General features: G+C 36.3%; 2 protein-coding genes across 4 annotated transcripts; one reads left to right on the forward strand and one right to left on the reverse strand.

Annotated features, from left to right (window-relative positions):
* Positions 1-3,432: 3,432 nt before the first annotated feature.
* LOC107862851 lies at positions 3,433-8,713 on the forward strand. Its single transcript, XM_016708551.2, has 4 exons — positions 3,433-3,819; positions 4,122-4,204; positions 8,192-8,247; positions 8,342-8,713. Exons 1-4 carry the CDS (start codon positions 3,648-3,650, stop codon positions 8,418-8,420), a joined length of 390 nt encoding a protein of 129 aa, XP_016564037.1. The 5' UTR covers positions 3,433-3,647; the 3' UTR covers positions 8,421-8,713.
* Positions 8,714-8,935: 222 nt separating this feature from the next.
* On the reverse strand, positions 8,936-18,824 carry LOC107862850 (extra-large guanine nucleotide-binding protein 3). 3 transcript variants are annotated; one of them, XM_016708550.2, is made up of 8 exons: positions 17,641-18,824; positions 17,392-17,529; positions 16,508-16,612; positions 16,210-16,395; positions 13,883-14,060; positions 12,416-12,660; positions 9,913-10,082; positions 8,936-9,816 (listed from the first exon to the last, which is right to left on the reverse strand). In XM_016708550.2, the coding sequence occupies exons 1-8, from the start codon at positions 18,586-18,588 to the stop codon at positions 9,252-9,254; spliced, it is 2,535 nt and encodes an 844-aa protein (XP_016564036.1). In that variant the 5' UTR covers positions 18,589-18,824; the 3' UTR covers positions 8,936-9,251. The 3 variants fall into 3 exon arrangements, with proteins under 3 accessions (XP_016564036.1, XP_016564035.1, XP_047265534.1); XM_016708549.2 differs by having other exon boundaries at positions 12,416-12,669; XM_047409578.1 differs by having other exon boundaries at positions 12,416-12,651; positions 17,641-18,818.
* Positions 18,825-19,300: the final 476 nt, after the last annotated feature.

Here is a 19,300-nt window from a genome sequence, read left to right on the forward strand (position 1 = left end):
GTAATTGATCCATCAGAATTTTGATAAGATCTTTCGATTATTTTGACATAGGACGGTAAATATGCAGACATGAACCATGGGACAAAAAAAATGATTTTATTATGCAAAGCACAAATTTCATAGAATTCTTCTGAAATATTTTTTAATTCATCAGGAGTATAAGTTTCAAAAACCATGTCCTAAAGGTTTTCCATTTTTCATAAAAAAATTCTTTCTGAATATATTTTCTTGCCTGAGAACCAGGACTAAAATCAATAAGTTGTGTCATCATAGTTAAACAGAATTTATGTCAAAATCCATTTCAGATGGAGTAGGATTTTCATTATCAAAATCTTGAACTATATTAGTTTTTGAATTAATTTTTATCTTTTCTACACCTTTAGGTGTAATAGGCGAATCTACAGAATTAATAGTATGCAAAGATGCAGCTCGATTCCTAGCCGGTCCATAATTGGGTTCAGCAGGTTCAATCGGAGAAATATGATGTATTGAAGGAAGCCTTCGTGGTAAAGAAAAAGAATTCTTATAGACAGGAGGATTGCTATCGAATTGTAGACAAACTCGCCCATCAGAGTTTTGAATTACTTGAGTTAACTCTGAATTAGTCACGTCCTCCGCCAATTATTTTGGGGAAGTGACTGAATCTAATATCCAAGTTTGGGGAAAATCAATTTCATCCCATCTAATAGGTCTTCTGGTAGTAACCCTAGATTTTATAAAATTAGTTTCAATAAGCATAGTGCAGTCAGAATTATCATCAATCAATTTACATCGAGGATTTAGAGTTGATAATAATCGATAATATATGCGGTAAGATAATCCTATAAGTTCAGATCCAGGAGCATAATCATATCCATGGGTTTTAACATTTAATGTTAGAGCATGAAGAATATTTACATCAGTCAAAGATAATTGTAAATTTGGTTGAGTATTAAAATATACAGGACCATAAGCAAGAGTAGATTCAATAGATCCCATTAAGGATTTTTGAAAATTCAAATTTCTAGCATCACGCAAAGCTGCTAAAAAAGTTTCGGGAAGACCCTTTAGAGTTAGAGGCCGAAAGGCAATTTGAACTAAGCCAATATGCATATAATTATAATTACGTTTAAAAATATCAATATCACGCTTATTTAGGAGTTGAAGAGTCTGTTCATCTGCATTTAAAGCAAGAGATTGTTCTGTTGTTTTAATAATCTGTTTATTATTATTATTATTATTATTACTATTATTATTACTATTATTATTACTATTATTATTATTATTATTATTATTATTATTATTATTATTATTACCCGATCTCATAACCCCCTTCTAGGAAGTTTGCTATGATCAATTAGGCCCTCGAGCACTCGAACACTCTACTAACAAAAATTTCTTCCAAAAAACTTTACTTCTAATAGCTCTCTTTATATGTTGAAGATGCTCTATTCTATCTACAAACACCTCTAAGCTGTTTTCAATTTTGAGCTTTTCAAACATAATACACCATTGCACCCCATAAAGCTGCAACTACTTATTTCTTAAACTTCCTCCAATGCTTCATTATGCATTTTTTCTTACTAGTCACACAGATTATACATGAATTTGCACGATATATACTTCCACCGTTCAACAATAGTTGTTCACTATTGATTTAGTACATAACTTAAGAAATAATAAATGATAGGAATAAATTTACTATATTATCTCTTCTTAAATTCAATCAAAAAAATTCAATTAGATCCATGGCTTAAATCCAATTAATTTTTATACCTCTGTGGTCTATTATCAAAGTAGACACATATTTGTGAGTTCTCCACAAAACAATTGGTTTATCCTTTCGTGCAATAATTAATCCATGACTGCATTGATTTTATTAGACAAGAATTAATTTTGTTCAAATATTTTGCATCTCAATTATGGTGAAAATTGTTAAAGTAGGTAAAGTTATAATTTATTTTTTGTTGTTGAATTTTTTTTTTCATTTTCCTTTTAGTTTTGAGTATTCAAGTGTTATGTTTCTCATATAGATTATTTTTTTCCCACTCAACCATCACAAATTCAATTTTAAAAGTTTTAAGAGTCTAACACAAAGATCGATTTCCACAAAATTTGAACAACAAACAAACAATAAAGACTTTATTTCTAAATTTTGAATCTCCTATGAGAGGGTGAACCCGGTTGGGGGGCGGGGGGGGGGGGGGGCGCGCCGAGGGGGGTGGAAAAATTTTGAGGAAGACAATGTGCCTTTTTGTGTCTAAATTAGTGTGTCACATTTCTTTTTTTTTTTTTTGCAACGAATATAAAAATTACCATTAAATAAATAAGAACTTACAAAATAAAGACACCCAATCTCATAACCCCCTTCTAGGAAGGTTGCTATGATCAATTAGGCTCCCCAGAACTCGAACACTCTACTAATAAAAATTTCTGTCAAAAAACTCTACTTCTAATAGCTCTCTTTGTATGTTAAAGATGCTCTATTCTATCTACAAACACCTCTAAACCGTTTTCAATTTCAAGCTTTTCAAACATAATATACCATTGCACCCCATAGAGCTGCAACTACTTATTTCTTAAACTTCCTCCGGTGCTTCATTATGCATTTTTTCTTACTAGTCACACAGATTATACATGAATTTGCACGATATATACTTTCACCGTTCAATAATAGTTGTTCACTATTGACTTAGTACATAACTTAAGAAATAGCAAATGATAGGGATAAATTTACCATATTATCTCTTGAATATAATGAATTTAGTGTTTTGAGAAATACATTGCATTATGAATAGCATTTAATACTAAGGATAAAATAGGCATATATGAGTAAATAATCATTTGATTTTTTAAATTGAACAAGTATTGTTAGACGTCTATTTTCACTGTAGTGAACCAGTGAAAATTAAAAAAGAAAATATTAATTAAACAATTCATTATACACATCTTCCTTAACAATTAGCAGACCCCCTCCCCCCCGGCCCCCCGTCCCCGGCCCTTTTTTCCTTTGAGATTAGGATAAATCATAAAAATAGCTTATATACAATCCCAAAAAAAATACACAAAAAGTTGGAATTTTGAAAAGAAAAAAGTATTGTTGGGAAAATTCAAATTGAGAAAGCAGTGGAAACGGAATACTCACTCCATTTATTATTTAAAACATAAATATTTAATGCTAATGATAAAATATACAACAACAACAGATTTGATGTATTTTCATAAAATGGGGTGTAGAATGCACGCAGTTCATACCGCTAGAAAGGTTGTTTCCTAATGATAACATATAAAACAAATAATTAATGTTGAATAATGATAAGAAAGTAAAAATCTATTTGAAATACTACAACTAAAAATAAAAATAAACAAAAGGAGTAGCTGATTTATACTATAAAAATGGAAATAAACAACCCATATTTCTTGCATCTATATATATTTTCGGTAAATAAAAGAAACTGCCAGGTGCCTTCACGACAAAGACTTTTTCAATAAATAAAAATTCCCACACTCCTAATATCACAAAGTGGGACAAATCAGTAATTTCACATTTTAACACTGGTTAAAAGCAAAAGAACCTTCTTGCTTCAACCTTGTCAATTAAGAAATACTCCTCTTGTGTGAAATCACAACATAAAAAGAAGAAAAGCAACAAAAATTCAGAGAGAAAAATGGCGTTGCAGTGGATGATATTGACATACGTTGTGGCGGCAGAGGCAGCCTTAGCTATTCTGCTAACATTGCCATATCCAAAAGCACTCAAAAATCGTTTCGTTTCACTAATTTCACTTACCCTTCAGCCTTCACTGTTCATAATACCCTTTGCCGGTTTTCAGCTCCTTGGTGCGTACACTTATGATACTTTTTTATTTTTTCTATATTTTTGGTCTGATTAATCTGTAATCTGGAGTATTGTTGACAGTTTCTGCGATGACACTTTTATTTTTCTATATATTTGGTCTGATTAACCTCTAATCTGGAGGATTGTTGACTGTTTCTCCGTTGTTATTTTTGGTTAATTTTGTGTTTATGACACTTTTATTTTTCTATATTTTTGGTCTGACTAATCTGTAATCTGGAGGATTGTTGACAGTTTCTGCGTTGTTGTTGTTTTTTTTTTGGTTAATTTTGTGTTTGATGTTTAGATATATATTGGAAGAATGAGCATCGGTTGATGTGTACTGGTGAGATCTGTACTGCTGCTGAGAGAGACCGCTACGAGAGATCGGTAATTTTTTCTCTTTCGTTCTATTTTTGGTTCAACTGTTAAATTGATGAATTTTATAGGAACTTGAGAATTAGCATTCGGTCTGGTGGGTAGAATTTGAGCACTGATGGACACGAGTTGATTGCATTTGTATTTTCTAATTTTATGAACTTGTTTTTAGGTATAGCGTCTGCCTCAAACTTGAAAGAGAATTAGTAAGACCTAGAAATCTGAGAAATTCTCATTATGTGATCCTTTCATGTAAGCTGAATGTCATTGGAAATAGCCGCTCCATCTCTACGAGCTAGGGGTAAGATCTGTGTATATCCACCCTCCCAAACTCCACTTGTGGGATTACACGGTGTATGTTGTTGTTGTTATCATGGTGTTCCTTGCACTTTAATTGACACGGAAGAAAGATTACACCATGGAATTATGTAGAGTTTACTAAGTTATGCAGACTTCACTTTTGATGCCGCACTCCTTTTGGAGAATCCAACACACACCCATTGATACTTTTGAAGAGTCCAAGCAACATAGGATTTTCCATCCTCTTTTTGATTAATGTGTGTTGCTTTACACTCCATTCTATTCAAAAGCCTGACACTTACGTTTTCTTTCGTGGGGTCAATAGATTTGTCCACAGGGTCAAGTTTGATCCAGGATTTGAAGTTTATGGGTTCTTATAATGATCTCAAGTTAATACAACAACAACAACAAACCCAGTATATTCCCACATAGTGGGGTCTGGGGAGGGTAGAGTGTACGCAGTCCATACCACTACCTCAAAAGAGGTAGATAGGCTGTTTCCGATAGACCCCGGCTCAAGATAAGAGGCAGTATACAGAAGCATGCAAGGCATAGAACAAGATTAAAAAACACAGGTACGACATCCACAAAAAGAAAAAAAGAAAAAAGTACACCAAAATCCACCTAATTACTGACTACGACTCATCCACCCCTTTAGCCCTCTATCCTAATGCTTTTCCTCCATATCTTCCTATCCAGGGTCATATCCTCAGTCAACTGCAACAACTCCATGTCACGTCTAATCACTTCTCTCCAGTATTTCTTCGGTCTACCCCTATCCCGCTTGAAACCATCCAAGGCCAGCCTCTCACACCTACGAACTGGGGCATCCGTGCCCCTTCTCATCACATGACCAAACCATTTCAACCTCACTTCCCGCATTTTATCCTCCACTGAAACCATCCAAGGCCAGCCTCTCACACCTACGAACTAGGGCATCCGTGCCCCTTCTCATCACATGACCAAACCATCTCAACCTCACTTCCCGCATTTTATCCTTCACTGACACCAAACCATCTCAATCTCAAGTTAATATAGAATAACAATCGAATTCATGGTCAAATATTTTATAGATTTCTTAATACTAATACAGAATCTGAACAAAAGCTATTGGGTTTACGTGAATCTATATCTTATAGGTTAAGGCTAGGTCCACCCCATCCAAGTTTCACTCTATTCGACTATCATTTGTTTTTTCTAGATCCCACCCATGGGATTTCACTTGGTATGTTGTTGGATAGAGATATAGAATTATGCCGACATTTGAATTCACCGTCAAATATTTTATAGATTTCTTAACACAAATACCAAAACTGAACAAAAGCTACTGTGTTTGCATGAATCGTTACTTTATAGGCTAGGTCCACCCCACCAAGTTTCACTCCGTTTGACCATCATTTATTTCTTCTAGAACTGGATAGAGATATAGAATTGTGCTGACATTTGGTTGGTAACTATGTTTCGTAGACTTGGTTATGTTAAGTCAGACATTTGTTTTTTTTGAGGTGTCTAATTTGGGAAGGACGTTAGATTTATTATAAAGAGGAAAGGACAAATTGTGGAAGATGGCTATAAGGATATGAGTAAAGGGAAAATACCTTTTTAGGTCGGAAGATAGTTGCTGATTTATATTTTTAAAGAAGAAAATAAGGAGTGAATGATTCATCATCTATATTGACTTGTCGAAAATGCTGTTCTTCAAATTGGAATTGACTACGACTAGCACCGGATGGTTGGTAGAAGTTGAAGCATCCAAATTACTTAAACCAAATGCAACGCATATCCCACTCTACTAACCAATATCCATCACGTTGACACTTCTACACTGAATTAGTAAAAAGAGCGTCGGTATGATAAAACTAAGATAATATGTAAAATTGGTGTTTGGTAGCTCCCATCAATCGAAATAACAAGTGACGTTAAAGAGAAAGTAGCGTAAGTTTGTCTTCTTCTTCATGGTTTTCACACGAACTTATTAGGTGTTGTACTGGTGCCAACTATGGTGACACAAAAACTGGAGCACCATGTGCACAATAAGTCATGATGAAAATATGAGCCAACTGGCGAGAGGAATTTTAATAGCTTTGAAAAATAGAAATTTCATTTTTTTTTTTTTCTTTTTGAGAAGGGTAACTTAAAATTGAAAATTCAGTATTTTGCTGACAAATTGAAGGAAACAACGGGAGAAACCATAATTTGTTGTCATTTGTTCTTGTCCAATTAAGGGAAGTCATTAAATTACTTTATCAACTTGATGTCTGTGTAAATGCATCTAGGCAGAATGAATCCTTTTTTAACTCAAAGGTCAATGAAGCACTTTGTTTGGATGGATGTTTTTTCATTTTTCTTTTTTTTTTTCCCTTTCAACTTCTTAGTGGGTGAATCTGCCTTTTTAGCCACTCGTCTATTTTCTTGTTGTTGAGAAGACTCCTACACTTCATTGATTTAGTTTTTTGATGAAGTAATAATTGATTTCATGAGTGGCATCAAGTAGATGCATAAATTACAAAAGTTATGCAAGCAAAAATACTGTTAGCTGCTATTCATAACTATGACAAGACCATAGAACTAACAAAGTCTAAAAAGTTTTAGGGGAATCTACTGGTGAGTCATTATGCCAGCTATATTAATAAACTAAAATCTAGCCTTAAAGGAATTGTATTGGAGTTGATAGACCATTAAATCATCGCCTATTCTTTTCTGTCGGGACACACCAAAAAATGCTTGCAGGGATCATTTCCATACTTGTTTGATGGCTTTACCAACTCTCCAAGTACACCACCCTTCAACTGCTTCTTTAGTGCTCTGTCGTATTACCAAGCTTAGTCCAAATATAGAGAAAAACATATTCCATATTTCTGAAGTCACTTTACAGTGGAGGAATAAGTCACTTGACTAAAAGTTCTGCTGGCACGTGTAACATATAGTAACAATGAGAATCTTCCTTTTACTTAGATTATCCTGCGTTAAACATGCTTCATAAAGGCCTGTCCAGCTGAAACACATGAATGATTAGTCCAAGGATGAATTTACATGGTTGTTTCAGGCGGTAGCATCTCTCCCTTTTTTGTTTTAGAGTTAATATATAAATTGAGTTGTGGGTGGGTGGGTGGGTGTATCACTTTTTATTTCATCTATCTGCATCCATGGATCAATTGCATTAGATCTACTTCGGTGGATCTGAATCCAAATATTAAGTTCTGTCTAGCAATATAATCTACCTGATCCCTGATCCTTCAAAATATCAAGTTCAGATGCATGAGAAACCATTCACTACTGTATTTCCTTTTGCAAATCTGCTCTGAAATGATATGCTTTCCTTGAGCCGAGGGTTAGTCTCTCTACCCTTCACAAGGTAGGGTTAAGATCTATGGACACACCACCCTCTCCAGACATCACTTGTGGGATTGCACTAGGTATGTTGTTGTAGATATATGAAAAACCACAGCCTATGGAATGTCATTTTAGGCTTTTCCTGTTCCTCTCACAGATTGGTTCCGAGAGACATTATTCCAAGTAACCCCTTCACCAATAGCTTGAATGTACTGATATCACATTTGAAGCATCAGTTGCACTTGTCTTCACTCGTGTTTTATCCTATTTATGTGAAACGATACAGCAGCTCAGGAGACAACAAAATACATATGCTGTTATGTTTTTGCTGCGTATAACTTCTTCAGTCTCCCTAATTTTATGCAGATCTACAAGGCTCAAAGAAACGCTATTCTGTGTGTAGCAGCATGCCTCCTCTACTGGTACATATGCATAATCCCTTGGGAAACTTCTATATATTGATGCTAAGCAATCTGTTTTCAGTTCATAAACAAAGTGCTTTTTATATGGGTATAGGTGTATCTATCGTGTCTGCAAGTACTACAAGGAGATTCAGAGCATTGAGGAGGTGGAAAAGAGACTCAAAGACGAGTAGGTCTTCTAGGCTGCAGCTCGTTCCACTAGTATTCGAGTCTAGTTGTAGCGTAGCGGTGCCTAGTGTGAGCCTTTTAAAGACTTTGTAATGTGATATGAATCTCGTGTTTCGCTTTGATACTGCCATCTACTGGCATCCTACATGTTCTTTACAGTGATACATTTTTCATATTCGATGTGTTCTTAGGTTTTTGTGTCTTCCTCCTCCACGAGGTGGTTCTTTTTAATTCTAAAAACATAAATGTAAGTGGTGCTACCACAATCACCTATATACAATTGTACTATCTTCTTTCATCTTCTCAGGTTTCTTGTATAGTTACATCAAGTAATACTAGAGTAATGTCATGTTGGGACGAAAAAAAATTGATCGATCTAACACAATTTTATTAAGAGAATACTAGGTGTAAAATACTTTATAGTAGTAATATTACAGTGAATTAGATATTTGTATCTTGAAATATTTGTATTTCCTTTTTATATATATCTGCAAGAAGGTCAAATGTGAACCCACACCAATGCAAAGGGAAAATTAATCTTCATTTATAACTCAAATATCTGAGACATTTACAAGAAAAGAGAGAGTCCAAAGCCTGCTCTATATTTTACAAGGTACAAGAAACTCTAAGGATCAAATCATCATCCATCACTCCATTCATCGAATCTGCTAAAAAATCTATTCAAATGAAATGAATCATTAAAAGAAAATGCTATACTTTCTTTTGTCGAGCCAATAGAAGGCACAAGGACTGCAGATTTTTATGAGAAAACCAATTGACAAGACTGATATCTCATTCTTCCTTCAACATGAGGACCAATGTCAGTTTTGCTGCACTCAAGGAGTAAAATCGGTTTCTGTACTGGAGAAGGAATCATCCTCGGTCATGCGATACATCCTTTTCTTCTCTTCGTCCCACATTAGAATTTCCCGTATATATCTAAATGCTTCCTCAACAGATGTACGTTCAAGTGCCCTGGTTGGCCAGACAAAAAGCTTTTTGCCTGTGATTGAAGCATAGAGCTGTTTGAACTTCACAGCAACATAATAATATGCTTGATTTGCCAGGGCTTGATTGTTTTGTCGATGTCTGAAAGGTCTAAAGTCATGAAACCAATCACAGACTGTCAAAGGAACTTGGTTGATTTTGTCCTCAAAGCGATCATATTTATTTAGGAGGAGCACGAAAGAAGCATCCTCAAAACTACTATGTGTAACTAAACTCTCAAATACATCTCTGATTGCCAACATTTTATTTTCTGAGGTACCATCATTTCGTGTCCATGCCAGGTCATAGTCACTCAAGGCCACACAAAAGACAACCACTTTGACATCTTCAAACATTTCAAGCCATTTGCCACTATCATGGACTCCCTTGGAGCTGATACGGATCAATTGATACCTAAAGGAAGATGGAAAGAAGAAAGCAAATGGTTACTGAGCAGCAATCCATACAAGTCAAATTTTACCAAACCAATAGCCATGCAAAAAGAGTTACTTGGTCCAAGAAGGTTGACTTTCTAAGTCGTCGCCATAGATCTCAGACATGGGGCTGTGATCATCAAATGAGAATTCGAGAGAAGCAAGTCCATTGCTAGGAGTCACCCCTTCAGCATATAAAATGTCCTTTTCTGAAGGTTCATACTCATTACTAGATATCTCGAGGGCCTGACAAAAGTAAGATAACACATTGACTAGCAGAGACAAAGCTAAAGTCTACAAAAAAGCATTATCAAAGATGAATATAAAAGGTTAGCAAACATCTAGCGAGCAATTACAGAACCAAAAATAAATTTACAAAACCCTTAAAATATCAATAGCACTGACAATGAGAATATTTTTAGCACATTAGGTTTGAAGATAATCTCTGAAGAAATGTACTTACAACAACCATTTCAAACCTAAGTAGACTTTATAGATATGTAATACTTTCTTTGATGATGACTCGTAGTTGTTTAGCCCGTTATCATGTAATTCAGTGTTTATGCCTACACAATATAAGCTACATTTTTTGACTTACACAATATGTGGGCTACATATTTTCATCTGTCAACCCAATTTAAAAGCCGCATTCTCATTTACTTCCAGAATTAGTTTACAGTGCTTCTGCAACACCACATATTACATGGGCTCTCTATCATTGACAAGCTACAGAACTTCAGCAAAGATGTGGGAGCATTCAAGAAAAACAGACTTGAGCTTGCTGTTTTTCTTGTTGGTGTGAAAGCATTTATACTTTTCCAGTAATTCGGTACAAGTCATCCATGTTTCTCATCTTTTTCCTTATTCACGTAACAATATAAGTTATGCAGGAATATGTATTATTGTGCAGCATAGAATGTGGAATAAGATTGTGGGTATCAGTACATGGATTAAACAATTAGAATGACAAGACACTTAGAATCTATGTCTTATTGTGCATGGTAGAATGTGGAATAAGATTGTGGGTATCCGTACATGGATTAAACAATTAGAATGACAAGACCCTTCTAACTTATCATCTTTTTTCTCCTCCAAAACTTTTATTTTGTATAAAAAGCAAACACATCAAGTTAAACATGGTATATTCCCAACAAACCAGATATCCAGCACGAAATAATCCCCACATTACAATCTTTGTATTACTAATCCCTTCACTGCCAATCTTTGTATTATCAATCTCTTCACTACTAACTAATCCATGCATTACGATCCCTGCATTTCTAATCCTTAAATTATAATCCCTTCATAGCTTGTCTTTAACCCAAATGAACGCCAAGAGTATCAAAGAGGCCATTGTACTTGAATCCTACTCTTTTGAGAAAATGAAAGTGCTGTAGCACAGGATATTTGATAGCAATCTAGGTTATATAGAATGCAGACATGCTTGAAGAATTCTATTTTAGAAACTACAAGATAAACATAGAGAGCTTGGAAGGAATATTTTCTTTTATCTACGCCTACAACATCTGACACATGTTACACTAACGGATCTCACGGAGGTAACCTATGATGCAGCTTACCATTGAAAACCAGGAAATACAGAAATCATAAAGTAATCATAAAATATGGTCATAAAGCCCATGATCTGTCGCTAAAGCAAGCAGTATAAATATAGGCCTTCTATTTGATGTTGTAGATAACTCCTCTTGCGAAATCAGTCCAATTACTGATTAACTAAGTATTCATCAAATCAATCAAGAAGCAAATGGTGCACGTTTCCAACATACAGGATAGAGGCTGTAAAACTTCAGTACAATCGGTCAAATTAAGCCATGTTCGCTTAACGTCATAATAAAATGAGCAGTAAAAACCATAAACTTGGCATGACCTGTTAACTGAAGTGATTTTGCTGTAAACGCATCGACTCTATAATTACAGGAAATATTGTTATTATTAAAGGGTATGATCTGGACCTTCCTGTGAAGGGCACCCTAACTTGCTTTGACATTATATATAGTAGTGAAAGCTATAATACATGTCACTTCTGTTTGGCAAGAAAATCATAAATTAAAATTACTAGGTAAATTCCTGATGCTATTAATAGTCGAAAACCATGCATTATCAGCTTTCATTCCTCAAGATAAAATCAAGTTATAAAAACATCAACCCAAATAAATTATGTATCTAACAGCTAGATGTCATATATTGATTTCTTAAATTTATGCATTGTAACTTGATTTAGCATAAACTACTTTTATTTGGTTACTCAGCAATTCAAAACGAGGTGTACTAATACCGGGCCACTTGCAAATGTATTCACTCGTCAATTTCCTTCATCATACCAAATGATTCATTTACATCACATATTCGAATGTGATCCCCTTTACATCCTAACAAATATTTTAACAATGTTTACTCATTTTCATCCAAATGCATTTAACATATACTTAAGACCTTACTCCATGTCCACTTTAAGTATCTAGTCTCAAATTTCCACCCCTAAACTAAATGCTATCCAATAGGTGCAAATGCCATTGTACGGAGCACAAAGTAAAATCATAGTATTACACAAGGTATACCTGATCCAGGAAATAGTTAGCAGTATCAGGAAGAAAATGCAGTTCACCCCTTCTCTTGTATGTTTCCTGGATGGCAGGGTCTCTCCAGATCTCATCTACGACTGGAGCATATTCACGTGTAGCAGCAGGGAAGAAAGCATCCAATTCTCCCATAGCTATGATTTCCAACAACCAATCAGAAAAATGTTTTACTCTTTGATTGATTGAGTAGATGCAGCGCCTGCTCCCATCAGTTCCTGTTTCACCTGAATTAACTTTACAGTATCCATAAAACAATAAACATTAAGATATTGCCCACATGATATAGCCATCAAGGAGAAGATGTCATTGTGCAATAAGCAGCTCACACAACACAGACAGATATGTAATGAGTCTGTATTTTATATATCTGTATATATATGGACAGAAGGAGTCAGTGAAACCGTCTTTATAGTAATGTTTGCTCAAAACATTGGACAACTTAAGTTAAAAAAGGAGTAGGATGATTCATTTAATGCTTTGCTTAAGGAATATGCTAATTTACTAGCCCTTTGAGGATTGTGAAAAACCACCACCTAGAATCCATTGGCAGGGGCGGCTCAAGCGAATCCGTGGCCTTAGGCCAAAATCTAACGAAGGCCTTACATTTTTGAGAAAAAATAACTAATTTTATAAAGTCTATTTTTAAAATTATATGATCGATTTCTTCTAATAATTTTTTTAAAATTAATAATAAAGTCAATGCATTTATCTCTTGACACATAGTATTCTGGACTAGATATATCAAACTCTATCTAAACTTTTTAATATAAAAAAATTATTTTTTCTATAAATAGTATTTAATATATTTTTTAAAATTTATAATTTATTATTACTAGAAAAATGAGGCCCTCAAATTTTAGTGGTCTTAGGCGACCGCCTTTTTTTCCAGAGGGTTGAGCCGCCCCTGTCCATTGGTCAACCCATGACAAGCCAATTTTGACATTAAATAAGGGTCCTAACCCATCCTTCAAGAACATAACAAGGATGAAAATATATAAACCAGACCTCAAACCCAGTCTTCCCATCATGTGTACTACAGAGTTAAATCAAAAACAAAACAAACTTAACTTTCTCATTATAAGCATGCAGCCTGCAGGAAAAGTTTTTTCTGCACATGCCCTCCTTCTACTTGTCATTTCTAACACAATGCATTTAACAATTTGCTTCGTTATTTATTAGAAGGAGTGTCTTGATCTGGGGGTCTATCGGAAGACGGAAAAAACCTCTCTATTTCTCCGCAGGTGGTGCTATGGACTACGTACAATTTAACCTCCCCAGACCCACTAGGTGGGAATACACTGGGTACGTTGTTGTTATTTATTAGAAGGAGCTGTGCTTTGCAAGACTTTATTTTGTCAACTCAAAAATAAATAAGGATTACACGAATCCAGCATGGGTTCAACTCAAGTCTGGTGAGGTTCAACAATCAGGGAGCGTCTGGAATACCTGGTGCAACATTTTCTGCCTCCAAATCAGAAGTTTTCTTGTCCCTCAATGCTTCCTCCTCAAAGTGCTCTCGACCCTCAAGTAAAACACTAAGGTATTTATAGATGTTACTTTGAATCGTAAGCTTGATATTCTGTACCTCGTCAACTGTGAATTTGCTTTTAGACATAAACTTCACCTGTTGTATTGAAAGAAGTGGAGGACACAACTGATTAAGAAATAATCATGAGAAAAAATTACATGGTTTTATAACAGTAGCAAATAAGCAGTTTCCAGGTTCGAACATAGTAGTTATGCAGGAAAATCACAGAAGCAACTTACTATAAACCATTAAAATTTGTCTGTGTTCCACTAGAATGAAAATGTTCCCTAAATAGTACTCCATATGATCCACCAAGATATGAACCGTTGAAAGGAAAACTCAAAAAGAAAATCAATTAGAGCAATTTACCAAGTAAGAAGGAAGGCGCTTTTAGTTAGAATTTCGGATTGAAAGTGAAAGAGTCGGTTTCAGTGTGTGTGTGACGCCCCAAAGTTTTGGGGCTTGTCAACCGGCTAGACTGTGCGGGCCAACTAGGCCGCACCCCTGTCATCTATGCAGGCGGCATGTGCTGAAGGAATGAGCTGAAGTTGAAGACAAGGCAAAGGGGCATAACAAGAGGCAACAAGCATCTATATATGTTGCATCACATGTCCTAAGAGTGCCAAGGTGATTTGATGAGGGCTTGGTGTGAGCCCAAGGGGGTGGAGGCATGGTGAGGATCGTGTGCGGTGTTCGATATCAGCGCCGTGCCATTTTGAGTTACAAGTGGAATCTAAGGATTCCGGTTTAAGGAGATGATATTAAGGGTAGCTTATGTATGCTTACCAAATTTGGGGTCATTTGGAGTCCGTTTGGATAGGGACTTGACTTGGCCAAGGTCCAGTGGCATTGTTGTAATTTGCGGATTGGTCCGAAGGCCATAACTCGTTCCATGAGTATGGGAATGGGATGAAACTTCATGGAGGTGTGAAGGAAGTCAAGAGAAAGGAGTAGGAACAAACGGCACCCAATTCGGAGGTCGGATGGACAGTCTAAGCCCCAATATGATTCTCGGGCAAAATGATGTCTAGTGCCAGACATTGGGATTATTTATTTTAAGCATATATAGGGGTATACATGGTGACAGCCTACCAGCCTCCCTCGGGTATGTGGCAGATGGCCGACCCAAGTGTGCTGCCTTGATGGACAACCTCAAGGGCCTGCCTTAGTATGTCAAAGGAATGAGCAAGGTACTCATAGGGCTCGGGAACCCTATGGGGAACGCAGAGTCGGGTGGACCAGCGTTGGGCGCCCCGATAAGGCTAGAGGTTGGCTATATGAACCGACATGCCCCGCGGGCTGTCTAAATGATGGAAGAACACCTCCAAGCCGATAGAGCAATCGAGATACTCTCCCGAAGAGACTCGTGAGCTTACTTGTGAGCTTGGCCAAGGTTCAACCAAGCAAGCATGGGTCTGTTGGCCTAGACGCGCAGTTGTGAGGCGACGCCGTGTCGTGCAAGTTTGATACAAGTTGCGTGGGCTAGGTTTGGTTATGCCATAAGACATGAGAGGGCATGACTAAGGAAGATGCTTGAGACAAAGGCCAAGGATTGAAGGTTGCCCTACTCGGGAAAGGCAAAGGCCAAGTGCACATGCACGAGGCAATGTCAAGCTTGAGGATAGGACTGTGCACGCGATAGCGATGCTCAGGCCCAGGCGAGGGATGAGTATGTACGTAGCCATCCCCGGAAGCGCTTATGGATGAGATCCAAGAATTGAAAGTGCGCCATAAGAGTTGCTTATACGTTGGCCATGTCAGCCGACATGTTGATAGAGCAGCACCAAAGGGAGCAAACCTCTAAGGTGAGCTTCCCACAGGCACAGGATCGTGCTAAAAACCTGAGAAAAGAGGAAGGCTGGCCCATAGTCGGGGGAACCATAGGCACCGCACGGGCAAAATTGTGTGCCGCTGACACAGTGAAAAATGAGCCCGTGACAGTGTGTATATTCTACAAATTTTTAGTCTCAAAAAATTAATGACATGAATGACGATAAATGCAATTACCAACTTTTAACATGATTTTAAAAAACAGTAGTAGTACTGATTTTCCTTTAAAAAAAAAGGAACAAGAACAAAAATCCACAGTTTTAAGCATTCTTCTCAAATAAGCTATCTGATATATTATGAGTAATGAAGAAAGGCCCTCGCTTGAAGAGCATCATAGAAAACTGCAAGCTTCTTATCAAGAAATTTCCCACCAACATAACTAAATAATTGAAGATATATAATCATGTAGGCAGACCTGCTTAAAAATGGTGCTTGTCCCGGATCCTTCCAACCCAAACAACAAAAGTTTCTGTACTCTACCATGCTCCAAATACTCAGGTATAGGCCCACCTGAAAAAGCAGTTGTATCTTCTTTTGGCCCGTGAATATTTCCAGGTGGAACAGGCAATGAAAACAATGAACAAATGAAACGAGTAGATGCCTGCCTAACAAAAAATATAGTTGTAACTAATTAAAATGTAAAGAGAAATCATTTTAAAAGATCATAATTGCACTCAATTGGAGAATTTTACTTAGAAGGATTGCGATAGAACCTTTCCCCATATGTTTCCTCTAATGTTATTTTGACCTTCTTCCTCATAGGATCCATCCTCGTATACCCAAAAGTGAGTACCTCGTTGACACTGAACCTTGGCTAACTGAAAAAAAGAGGAAAGCTTTCAGCACAGGTAGATAGGTTTTTCCATTCTTATAAGACACCATCATCTCTATAATTTTTTTCTCAATTGATTTCCAGATGCAATTGAACCCAAGAATCCAGTATCGAACATCTCAAAACCCCTAATTCAGGGGAGTTGTATAGGAAATATTTGTTTGAGCAAAATTAATTAGTATATCATCAACTCAAAGTGCATTCTTCAACATGGAAAATGTAGAAACTCTTTAAGAAAGATGACGCCTAGCTTTGGTAATGCAATGAGTGGGAGGGTAAGCCTAAAATAAGTTCAAACTCTCCAGCCTCTCTCGCTTTCTACGACAACTAAAAAGGTGCTACTTCAACTGCATCACTTAAAGTTGCAGGCTTGCAGTTTTCCTGGTTCATGTCAGTCCATTTCATAACACAATCTTAAACCTTCCATCAACAACAACACTCTTCAAGCACATAATCACATGTCAAGCTTCTGTGCCTCACAAAATAAGTGATAATAATAAATAAATTTCGAAATGTATACACACTACAGAAACAACAATAACATCTGTTGATCAATCAATTTCAGAATCTCTAATCAACAAGGAAAATCGACTGAAGGTAAAAACATGAAATCCATGATAGAATGATCCAATATGTGATGAACTAACTTTAGAGAGAATTTCTTAACATACACTCAAATGAACTGAATATCTAATCACATGTTCAAATGGAACAAACACATGCACCAGGAAGTTCTGAATAATCCAGTATCCAAATTTACTTTACCTTCAGAACCCTGAACTCAACCTTTGTAATCTCACGGCCATTGATGTACACTTTTGTATTTCCTTTACTAGCATCAATCTGAAGCTTACCACCCACATTCAGTTTTGAACTTATTATCTTATCTGGCTTCTCTCCCTCCTGAAATAAGAAAAACATGTAAAATAAAATACCAACAAATTCCACAAATCAATCACATAATAGTATCTATGCAAATTCACAAAAGCACAATAAAAACGGCTCAGTGCTCACCTTTCCCCACAGCCCTGAATCCTTGTCATACCAGTACTTTCCAGGTCTCAATTTCTGTGGTGGCATTGCACATCCGAGCAAGTCTACCAATTCTTCCTCCCGTAATGGCCTTCCATTGACCCACACCTGCTCAGGTTGAATTTGGTTCGCCAAACACTCACTCTCCGCCTTCATTATCTGTTTGACTTCCAATGGATTGCACACTTTCGCCAACAAACGCGAACACTTACCCAATTTCTCTCTATTAGCCTCATTGATAGGCTCTCCTATACATCCCACACATTTCCTACCCTCCGGCATTGATCCCATAGCCTTAAGCAAACAGTTTCTACAGTACCTAGCACCACACACAATGCAAAACTCTCTCTCCCTTAACCTATTCTTCTTCCCACACCTGCTACACACCCGAACCCTAACCTTAACCCCTAAACTCCCATTTTTTCCATCTTTGTCCCCTACCGGCAACGGCAAATTACACTCATTTCTATCTACATCACCACACTGATCATTATCATCATTTTCATATTCATTCCCAGCATTCTCATCCGTATCAAAAACCGGAACATTACCGCTATTATTCAAGTCCGAAAGCGACTGATCCATCGGAATTTTACCTTCAGATTCCGAACTGGAATTGATACGTAGCCTTGAAAGCGAACTCGAACTTCCACTTCCGCTTCCACTACTGTCTCTCTTCATGTGCAAAGCAAATTTGGACTGAACAGAGGACACTTTACGGAATTTCGGAGGTTTATGAAGGGCAATTTGGGAAGTAGAAGACAGTGGATCAACTAAAGGAACAGGAAAATCCAACGGCGGACCTTTATACTCAACGGCGATGGAGTAGTCGAGTTGTTCTTCATCCGGTAACGGAGCTCCGGCCGGCAACATTCGCCGGAGAAGATGTTGCCAAGCGTCGGAATTGGAATTAGTGAATGGTTCAGTCATATGGAATTCAGTGAGGAGGAGCAGAACAAGAAGAAGAAGAAGAAGAAGATTAATGGAGGATTTGGAGTGTGTGAAATGGAAATGGAAATGGAGACATTGTTTGTTTGGGGAAATTGGGTAGTAGGTTTGATATTGGGTGTGTGCAACTGAAATGAAGAATTAATTAAGAGGAGGGAGAAAAGGAATGAATTAACCGGGGAAAAAAAAAGGAAACAAAAGACGGTGGCCAGGTGGGCGTTTGTTTTGAAAATTAAAGGAGCAATATTAAAGTACTAAAAGCCGCCAATAGTTCTCGAGCTCATTACGGAGTTAATTTATTTTATTTTAATGTAATTGAAATTTAAAGAATAATTTGATCATGTTTTCTTTTCTCAAATTTTCTAATTTCATTTCTTATTTTACTTATCTTTTTTTATTAATCAACAAAATATAATTTTTTTTTCATATTTTATCTTTTATATTAATTATTTTTTCTTCAAATTAAAATATAAACATCATTTAATAGAAGTACTATGATAAATTAGATATATTATTAATTATTTTTTTTAATCAATATGTCATCTTAATTTGATACGAAAAAAGTATTTAAAAGAATAAATATAAAAAGTAAAATATAATTTATGTGTGGTAAGAGAAAAATTTATTTATTTTGAATGAGAGGAAGTAAATGCCTTCTTCCTATCAAAAGAACTAACAGTGGTTTTTTGTTTTA

This window comes from Capsicum annuum, chromosome 3 (assembly GCF_002878395.1).
Source record: "Capsicum annuum cultivar UCD-10X-F1 chromosome 3, UCD10Xv1.1, whole genome shotgun sequence".
Lineage (NCBI taxonomy): Eukaryota > Viridiplantae > Streptophyta > Magnoliopsida > Solanales > Solanaceae > Capsicum > Capsicum annuum.